Genomic DNA, 10,833 nt, shown 5'->3' with positions numbered 1-10,833 from the left:
CACCCACCCATTCAGTTTCCCACTCACCCACCCATTCAGTTTCCCACTCACCCACCCATTCAGTTTCCCACTCACCCACCCATTCAGTTTCCCACTCATCCACCCATTCAGTTTCCCACTCACCCACCCATTCAGTCTCCCACTCACCCACCCATTCAGTCTCACACTCACCCACCCATTCAGTCTCACACTCACCCACCCATTCAGTCTCACACTCACCCACCCATTCAGTCTCACACTCACCCACCCATTCAGTCTCACACTCACCCACCCATTCAGTCTCACACTCACCTACCCAGTCTCACCCAAAACCACCCACCCAGTCACTGACCCCACCCACCCATTCACCGACCCCACCCACCCACTCACCGACCCCACCTACCCACTCACTGACCCACCCAGTCACCGACCCCAGTCACTGACCCACCCAGTCACCGACCCTGAAAAAGTCACCCAGTCACCGACCCACCCACCGACCCAAACTCAACCCAGAGTCACCCACCTACCCAAAGTCACCCACCCACCGACCCAAAGTCACCCACCGACCCAAAGTCACCCACCCACCGACCCAAAGTCACCCACCCACCGACCCAAAGTCACCCACCCACCGACCCAAAGTCACACACCCACCGACCCAAAGTCACACACCCACCGACCCAAAGTCACCCACCCACCGACCCAAAGTCACCCACCTACCGACCCAGTCAAACCGACCCAAAGTCACCCACCCAGTCACCGACCCAAAGTCACCCACTCAGTCACCAACCCACCCACCCACTCAGTCAAGTGTCACCCACCCACCCACACAGTCACCCACACACTCAGTCAACTCAGTCACCCACCTAGCTGTCAAGGGGGGGGGAAGCCTAACCCTGTCGTACGCCCCCCCCAAAATTACATCCCGGGCAACGCCGGGTCTCTCAGCTAGTACAGTATATAAAATATTTATTTTCAATTGAGGTTATATTGCACATTTGGTCGTACTTTTTGAAGTCTCTCTATGTATATGACAAACATAATAAGATGTTTATTATCACGTTATTAAATTATATGATTTCTGTGTACTGCAGGTACAGATAAGAAACGGTCCATTTCAGGTTATTAAACATAGGGAGATGGGATGAAAGAATTTATGTTATTATTCTTTGCTCCCAATATATCTGTTTTATAATAAGGAGCGAAAAAAGGGGAAAAATGGAGAAGATGGAGTTAACAATTCTAGTATCAAAATAATTTCCGCTTTGGGCACCCCTGCTTCCCGAGATATTTACCTCGGAAGGGGGTGCTGGTAGCAGCTCTGGCAGGGCTAGTTGGGGTTATCAAAATGGCAGCTTATATGTCCCATGGGCCAATAGGAAGCCGTTAGGTCATCCCCTTCAGAGGTAAGTATTCTGGGAAGCAGTGGATCCCTGGTGCTGCAATTAACCGGTTCAGCTCAGAAGACCCCCTGCTTCAAACCAATTAAACAAACACAAAGTGTCACCAGTTCTGCTGCTTGAAGAATAAAATATGTCTTTAAGGAATTATATTTTCTATAGATTTACTAGAACATTCTCTGACATGGTTTCTCTATTGCGATACATATTGTTATTGTGATAAACGTATTAATGTCGTGGAAGTTTTTTGTTATCGCCCAACCATACCCAGGCCCCAGTCAGTATAAAATGATCAAGAACCACAGAATGATGCTGACCAGCATTAGCACTTTAAACCCTGTCGCCATGCTGCGACAGCATAAAACACTATGTACAGTATATATATATATGTTAAACTATACAAGGTGTTATAATTATAACACATAAGGAGGGGAGAAGGGCAGCCAATGTCCCCTAACTGTTTCCCTCTCTGCTTCTGCTCCGTCTATATATACACTGTACCTTTCATTTTCCCACCCAAACTCCCTAGCCACGCCCTCCCTCCCTCTGCCCTGCCCAATCACAGCACTCTGCCCACCTCCCAAGCAGCTGCTCCTCAGCCAATCGCCTGAAACCTGTCCCACATCTGTCTGGTATCACAAAGCTCACTTTCCCGCCAAAACGGAAACCAAATCAAAACCCTGAGGTGAACGAGGGGCCCCCACAGTTCCGTGCTTCCCTAGAGTCCCATGCCCCCCCAGTCCCGTGTTTCCCCAAAGTCCTGTGCCAGCACCAGTCCAGTGCCCCCCCATAGTCCCGTGCTCCCCCAAAGTCCAATCCCCCTCACAGTCCTGTACCCCCCCCCCCCCAGAGTCCAATCCCTCCCCACAGTCCCATGCCCCCCCACAGGGTCCGATCTGAACGCCGGTGGCTATTTGATCGTGGTGAAACGGCCATGACAAAATGTCCCATTCCGCAGCTACAGTAAGTGAGACTAGACAGCTTTAGCATAATGGGGAACACACATTTTATTAGAACCAACACCATGGACATATACAACATTTAACTGTAAATAAAACTAAAATGGGGATAATATAAATAACCTGCTTTAAAAAACTGCTTATTTTATACATAATAAAGTAAAGTCACTTTTCAATATAATTTAGCGTAACACAGATTCTAAGCCCTCGCTCAGGCAAACCCCAGATATTAAGCACATGTTTGCACTTATATATGAGCGTGTTATCCCTAAACATGAGAGAGACGTCTCTCCCCTGTGTGTGTCCTCTCGTGTTTCCTCAGGCTGGATAAGACACTAAATCCCTTCCCACATTCCCCACATACATGCGGTCTCTCCCCTGTGTGTGTCCTCTTGTGTGTGTTCAGGTTGGATAAGTGACTAAATCCCTTCCCACATTCCCCACATACATGCGGTCTCTCCCCTGTGTGTGTCCTCTCGTGTGTGTCCAGGCTGGATAAGTGACTAAATCCCTTCCCACATTCCCCACATACATGCGGTCTCTCCCCTGTGTGTGTTCTCGTGTGTCTGATCAGGCTGGATAAGACACTAAATCCCTTCCCACATTCCCCACATACATACGGTCTCTCCCCTGTGTGTGTCCTCTTGTGTGTGTCCAGGCTGGATAAGTCACTAAATCCCTTCCTACATTCCCCGCATACGTGCGATCTCTCCCCTGTGTGTGTCCTCTTGTGTCTGATCAGGCTGGATAAGTCACTAAATCCCTTCCCACATTCCCCACATACATGCGGTCTCTCCCCTGTGTGTGTCCTCGTGTGTATGTACAGGCTGGATAACCGACTAAATCCCTTCCCACATTCCCCACATACATGCGGTCTCTCCCCTGTGTGTATCCTCGCGTGTGTGTACAGGCTGGATAACTGACTAAATCCCTTCCCACATTCCCCACATACATGCGGTCTCTCCCCTGTGTGTGTCCTCTTGTGTGTGTTCAGGTTGGATAACTGACTAAATCCCTTTCCACATTCCCCACATACATGCGGTCTCTCCCCTGTGTGTATCCTCGCGTGTGTGTACAGGCTGGATAACTGACTAAATCCCTTCCCACATTCCCCACATACATGCGGTCTCTCCCCTGTGTGTGTCCTCTTGTGTGTGTTCAGGTTGGATAACTGACTAAATCCCTTCCCACATTCCCCACATACATGCGGTCTCTCCCCTGTGTGTGTCCTCTCGTGTGTGTTCAGGTTGGATAATTTACTAAATCCCTTCCCACATTCCCCACATACATGCGGTCTCTCCCCTGTGTGTGTCTTCTTGTGTTCTTCCATTTACACAATTGGGTGTTTGAACTTCAGATGATTGAGACGATAATCCTGACTGCTAAGAGCAACCTTGCAGTGTAGGCATGGGTGGATTATTTGTGCTGGTCTTTGTACTAGACGAGAGACAAAAAAAAATCCCTGTTACACAAACTGTCTTACAAAGGGTCATGAAGGAGACGTAAAGTGGTATATCACAAAAAATTTAGGATGAAAGTAAACTGTAAAAGTACATTGCAAAGCCCAACATGTGCAGCATTAGGGCCGGGAGAATAGATGTACATTGCAAAGCCCAACATGTGCAGCATTAGGGAAGGGACATAGTAAACACTTTGGTGGTGCTGCTGCTCGCTGCCGCTCGCTCTACCAGGAGCTCTTTGCTGGCCTGGCAGAGGAGACAGCAAGCGCGCTTGGGAGGCGGGTATCACTGTGTGTCACTTGATAGCTGTCAGTGTGTGTGTGTGTGTCACTTTGAAGTGGTCTGTGTGTTTGGGTGTCACTGGGGAACGTGTGTGTATTATATAATATTTAAAAAATTTAAAAAAAAGACGTTGTGAGAATAATTTATTAACATTGTGCAACTTTGATAAATATATATACACACAGACACACAGACACACAGACACACACCTGCTGGTTTGGTGGCTCTAGTTACAATGCCGGACCGGCTGCAGCCCCATTGGATGGGAGCGCTCCTCCGCTTCCCCGAGCGGCAAATTTCAAACTTGCCTGTCTTGGGGAAGTTTCTCAGCCTCTGCACGCATCAGCACGCATGCGGAGGGAGAAACTATAGCCGCGCTGATAACAGATGCAGGGGCTTTGTGCATCTGTTCAGCGCGGCTCAGCGACGCTGAGTTCACTATGTCCTGGGCCTTAGGGTAGGGAGAGTAGATGTACATTGCAAAGCACATGTGCAGCATTAGGGTCGGGAGAGTAGATGTAGTGGATCATACATTTAAAGTGGATCATAATATTTAAAAGGAAGTGTCACTAGATGTAAAACACCATTTAAAGTGACACAAATCCTTAGACAGATAGTAAGTCGATAGTTTCAGATGTGAAGGCACCATTAAAAATTGCTTGTACAATGAATAGAATACGTGTCTCAGTAGGTGCTCAGATATCAGTCACCTGGTGTTCCCGTTACCGTTCCATGTACACGGTCTCTAATAGTTATAGGATGACCCAACTTTCTGCTAAATCTCCATTGTTAAAGCAGAAAACAAATACAGTACCTAATTATTGTATTTGACATCACAGATGTTATTCAGACTTAATTAAGCTATACTAATATCATCCAGTGAGTTCCAGAACTGTGTTAGTTATTTAATACAATTGTTGATGTTTTTTTTTAAGGAAACAGGGTGTCTGTACTTCTGCTACTGTTTGTTCATTTGCATATTATTTCACAGAATCCCTTGCTGCAGTGGAAGTGCTGTGTGCTGGGTCATAATGGTGAAAGACGGGATTGCAGACCTGTCAAAGACATGTGAATGAGCATACAGTAATATTTCCATTTGTTATACAGTATGCTTTACTGTGGAGGGTTTTTGTCACTTTTTTTTACCCACCATAACTTTACTAAGTGTGGCGAAACATACGTACGTAAAGTTATGGTGGGTACGTGTTTATTATAATGCAATATTTGTATGGAGGAGAATCAGTAGCAGAAGTGTGTGTGTGTGTGTGTGTGTCTCTCTCTCTCTTCCCCCTGATACTGTGCCCTTGTATAGGTGGCTAGCTGTTGGTGTGTGTGTGCCGCAGTGTGGGGTGCCTCCCTCTCACCTCCAGACGTCAGAATAACCAGGAAATCAAACCCAGTACTGGATCGTTATCCCACTGTGAACCTGGAGAAAGGGAGAGGGTGAGTGTGAGCACACACACACACACACACACGTATACATGTGATTTGCTCCCTTTAAGGTGACACCCCAGCATCCAGAAAAAGGTCTTCATCACATGGTACATCCACCAACTCCCTTCATGACCTTAGCAGTTAGCCACTGAGATAATGAAGGGCGGTTATAAATGTATTTTAATATTGTTGATGTATTTTTGTGTTACTGGGTTACCATTTATTGCCAATGTGGATATGTGGGCCCCCCATTGAGAGGTGAAAAAGGCAGTGCACTGCCTGTAATGAATGGAGGAGGCTAATGGTAGCAAAAACAACCTTTTAATGAATAAAAGGATCAAACATCACCCCTGGGTCATCCAGAAAACGCACATCTACGCGTTTCGGGCCGTGCGCCCTTTATCAAGGTGTATACAAATTGAAAATACAGACAAATTTAAATACTGGCGCCGTTCGCGCCATGACAGTCACGTCATCGCTCGCATAGCCAATCGGAGCGCTCCCCCTTCGTTTCCCTTTCCTAATAGGACCTGAAGACCATAGAACAAGAATAAACTTTATTAGTTCCCCAGTGACACCCTTCCCCCCCTGTCCACTGTCGTCCCGTCCCCTCCTGTCCACTGTCCCGTCCCCCTCCTATCCACTGTCCCGTCCCCCTCCTGTCCACTGTCCCTTTCCCCTCCTGTCCACTGTCCCGTCCCCCTCCTGTCCACTGTCCCGTCCCCCACCTGTCCACTGTCCCGTCCCCCACCTGTCCACTGTCCCGTCCCCCTCCTGTCCACTGTCCCCCCCCTCCTGTCCACTGTCACCCCCCCTCCTGTCCACTGTCACCCCCCTCATGTCCACTGTCACCCCCCCTCCTGTCCACGGTCACCCCCCTCCTGTCCACTGTTACCCCCCCTCCTGTCCACTGTCACCACCCCCTCCTGTCCACTGTCCCATCCCCCTCCTGTCCACTGTCCCATCCCCCTCCTGTCCACTGTCCCATCCCCCTCCTGTCCACTGTCGTCCCTTCCCCTCCTGTCCACTGTCGTCCCGTCCCCTCCTGTCCACTGTCGTTCCTGTCCAGTGTCGTCCCCTCCCCTCGTGTCCACTGTCGTCCCCTCCCCTCATCTATCCACTCCTGTCCACTGTCGTCCCGTCCACTGTCCCGTCCCCCTCCTGTCCACTGTCGTCCCGTCCCCTCCTGTCCACTGTCGTCCCGTCCCCTCCTGTCCAGTGTCGTCCCCTCCCCTCCTGTCCATTGTTGTACCCTCCCCCTCCTGTCCAGTCGTCCCCTCCCCCTCCTGTCCACTGTCATCCTGTCCCCCTCCTGTCCACTGTCCCGTCCCCTCCCCCATCCCCCTCCTGTCCACTGTCCCGTCCCCCTCCTGTCCACTGTCCCGTCCCCCTCCTGTCCACTATCCCGTCCCCCTCCTGTCCACTGTCCCGTCCCCCTCCTGTCCACTGTTCCGTCCCCCTCCTGTCCACTGTCCCGTCCCCCTCCTGTCCACTGTCCCGTCCCCCTCCTGTCCACTGTCCCGTCCCCCTCCTGTCCACTGTCCCGTCCCTCCTGTCCACTGTCGTCCCGTCCCCCTCCTGTCCACTGTCACCCCCCCTCCTGTCCACTGTCACCCCCCTCATGTCCACTGTCACCCCCCCTCCTGTCCACTGTCACCCCCCTCCTGTCCACTGTCACCCCCCCTCCTGTCCACTGTCACCACCCCCTCCTGTCCACTGTCCCGTCCCCCTCCTGTCCACTGTCCCATCCCCCTCCTGTCCACTGTCCCCCGTCCCCCTCCTGTCCAGTGTCGTTCCTGTCCAGTGTCGTCCCCTCCCCTCGTGTCCACTGTCGTCCCCTCCCCTCCTGTCCACTGTCCCGTCCCCCTCCTGTCCCGTCCCCCTCCTGTCCACTGTACCCGTCCCCCTCCTGTCTACTGTACCCGTCCCCCTCCTGTCCACTGCCCCGTCCCCTGTCCCCCCGTCCTGTCCACTGTCCCCCCTCCTATCCACTGTCTCGTCCCCCTCCTGTCCACTGTCCCGTCCCCCTCCTGTCCACTGTCCCGTCCCCCTCCTGTCCACTGTCCCGTCCCCCACCTTTCCACTGTCCCGTCCCCCACCTATCCACTGTCCCGTCCCCCTCCTATCCACTGTCCCGTCCCCCTCCTGTCCACTGTCCCCGTCCCCTCCTGTCCACTGTCCCCTCCTGTCCACTGTCCCCTCCTGTCCACTGTCCCCTCCTGTCCACTGGCCCCGTCCCCTCCTGTCCACTGGCCCCTCCTGTCGACTGTCCCCGTCCCCTCCTGTCCACTGTCCCGTCCCCTCCTGTCCACTGTCCCCTCCTGTCCACTGTCTCCCCCCCTCCTGTCCACTGTCTCCCCCCCTCCCCTCCTCCTGTCCACTGTCCCCCCCTCTCCCCGCTTCCCTTTCCTAGCGGGAAATTTAACTCACGGGCAACGCCGGGTCTCTCAGCTAGTATATTATAAAAAGGGAAAACATTGGCGCAACGCCGGGTCTCTCAGCTAGTATATTATAAAAAGGGAAAACATCGGCGCAAACTGCTAACTAAACCATAAAAATTGAGCATAAATGGACTGGGGATATATTGGGAATTGCTGGTTGCTCTGAAATGAAGAAAAAACAAAATATAGTGAAGTATGTTTTAGTAAAAATATATGTGCAAAGGTAGATCGCTACTTACAAAGTAGCAGATGTAAACAAGCATATAGGATATAAAATCCTCTCCGTCCTGCTGCCTGGAGTGACGATTGTTTGTCCTCCACGTGGAACGCTGAGATCCTCTGTAGTGGATCTCCTCCGGCTGCAGCTACCCTCCTGAGCTTCCTGGTTGTTCCTCCGATCTCGCGAGACTGGCCCGCTGACCTCACTCAACCGAAATAACAGCCGCAACTTGAGGATAATGTCCAGGGGTGCTCTGATGTTAGGGGGAATATTCCACCAGATGAAGTCCTAGTTACAGGACGAAACGCGAAGGGTGGAGGCTCTAAGACAACTATTAGCATCCCTTATCCAGTATCTACATCCAGCATAATCCCTGACCCCGCCCCCTATCCTGTGCCGGCCCTGATCCCGCCCCCTATCCTGTGACGGCCCTGACCCCGCCCCCTATCCTGTGTCGGCCCTGACCCCGCCCCCTCTCCTGTGTTGGCCCTGACCCCGCCCCCTCTCCTGTGCCGGCCCTGACCCCGCCCCCTCTCCTGTGCCGGACCTGACCCCGCCCCCTCTCCTGTGCCGGCCCTGACCCCGCCCCCTCTCCTGTGCCAGCCCTGACCCCGCCCCCTCTCCTGTGCCGGCCCTGACCCCGCCCCCTCTCCTGTGCCGGCCCTGACCCCGCCCCCTCCTCTTTGTCCCACTGAGATCTGCAGAGAAGAGGAGGGATCCCCCACTGCCCCCCCCCCCCCCACTGTGCAGGGAGAGAGGAGGGATCCCCACTGCCTCCCCCCCCCCCACACTGTGCAGGGAGAGAGGAGGGACCCCCACTGACCCCCCCCCCACTTATCACTGTCTCCCCCCTTAACTCCCCCCCACACTGTGTGTGTGACACTGTGTGACTGTGTGCACAGATACACATTTTTATAAACACACACACACACACTTTTATAAACACACACACACATTTTTATACACACACACACACATACACACTTTTATAAACACACACACTTTTATAAACACACACACACACACATTTATAAGTATAAATACAAACACACACATTTATGTAAGTATATAAACACACACATACATATATGTGCACCTGTGTTATGTGCTAATGTCTCATATGTGCACCTGTGTTATGTGCTAATGTCTCCCCCTGATACGGTGCCCATGTATGGGTCGCCTCCCTCTCACCTCCCTGTCCTGGCTGCCTCTGTCACTAGACCTGACCGTTCTGTTCTGACTGACAGATTAAATCTGTCAGTGGTGATATTGGATACCGAGGCTTGAGCCTCATTACTCCAAGTTCTCTTGTTGAGTGTATTGTCGCACTCTTTAGGAAGCTTCTTGATCTGTGTTACTTGCCACAGTTGAGTTGGTTTCACAGGTTCAGCGCTGTGATGGGTCGTGGGTAGCGGTCAAATGGGTTTGCAGAGATCGCAGCAAGCTTCTTGATCAGCGGGTTTGAGTTCTGGTCCAGTTCCTTGTAGAATTTCTTGTTGAGCTTCTTTAGATGTTCATCTAACATCTCGATACCCAGTTCCCTATGAAGGTCTGCTATTCTTGTAGGAAGTGGAGCGTTGGACGCAATCCGCAGCGCCTTGTTCTGTAATTTTTGGAGAGATGATCTTTGATGTTGGTGGCAACCACTCCACACCGGGGAGGCGTATGTCATTGTGGGTCTAATGGTCGCCTTGATCACATTGACTTTGCTCTTGATGGGCATGGTCCTTGTCTTCAGCAGAGGGTACAGTGCTGCCAGCTTGGTTGTTGCCTTCTGTTGAATCTTCTCAATGTGGTTTCTCCAGCTTAGTTTGCTATCTAGGATTACACCTAGGTAAGAGCTGTTTGGCTCCCATTTGACAGCCTCTCCGTTGAGGGTGATTGGCGGGTGTGCCTTGATCCTCTTTTTGGTAAACAGTGTAGCTGTAGTCTTGCTGGAGTTCAGTCCTACTTGCCAGTCGCTGTACCATGTTGATAGCATGTCTAGTGCTTTCTGGATGTTCTTAGCTACTTCTTTCTCTCTGAAGGACTGGGAGATGACTGCCACATCATCTGCGTAGAGTGCCAGTTGAGCCTTGTGGAGGTCTGTGGGGATGTCATTCATGAAGAGGTTGAACAGGAAAGGTCCCAGGACTGATCCCTGTGGCACGCCTGCGCGGACGGGGCGTGTTGTTGAGAGCTCTTCCCGCACAGCCACGTGGAATGTGCGCTCCCGCAAGTAGCTTGCAGTCAGCTTAATCAGGTAGTTTGGGAATTTCAGGTTGATCATTTTGTGCAGTAGTCCTTCATGCCAAACTCTGTCAAACGCTTTGGCCACGTCCAAGAAGACAACTCCAGTTGATTTGTGGATGTTGAATCCATGGCTTATTATGTCAACGACTCGCAGCAGCTGATGGTTGGTTGAGTGGTCCTTCCGGAATCCAAATTGCTCCTTTAGTAGAATGTTTTTACCAGAGGCAAAGTGGCGGAGGCGCGTAAGAATAACTTTCTCCAGGAGTTTCGATAGTCCAGAGAGCAGGCTTATCGGACGGTAGTTTGCAGGATCCCTCAGTGGTTTTCCAGGCTTTGGAAATACAATGACCTTGGCTTCCTTCCAGGATTGAGGAAAGTGCTGGAGCCGCATGCATGCATTGAAGATTTCTGTGAGGCATTCCATGGCTG

The 10,833-nt window shown here is 51.5% G+C and overlaps 1 protein-coding gene across 1 annotated transcript; it reads right to left on the bottom strand.

The window, feature by feature from the left end:
- Positions 1-2,544: 2,544 nt before the first annotated feature.
- On the bottom strand, positions 2,545-3,665 carry LOC142466241 (uncharacterized). Its single transcript, XM_075571176.1, has one exon. The coding sequence runs from the start codon at positions 3,663-3,665 to the stop codon at positions 2,604-2,606; it is 1,062 nt and encodes a 353-aa protein (XP_075427291.1). The 3' UTR covers positions 2,545-2,603.
- Positions 3,666-10,833: the final 7,168 nt, after the last annotated feature.

The sequence above is a fragment of the Ascaphus truei genome, chromosome 14, assembly GCF_040206685.1.
Source record: "Ascaphus truei isolate aAscTru1 chromosome 14, aAscTru1.hap1, whole genome shotgun sequence".
Taxonomy (NCBI): domain Eukaryota; kingdom Metazoa; phylum Chordata; class Amphibia; order Anura; family Ascaphidae; genus Ascaphus; species Ascaphus truei.
This window is presented reverse-complemented; position numbering and strand designations above follow the sequence as displayed.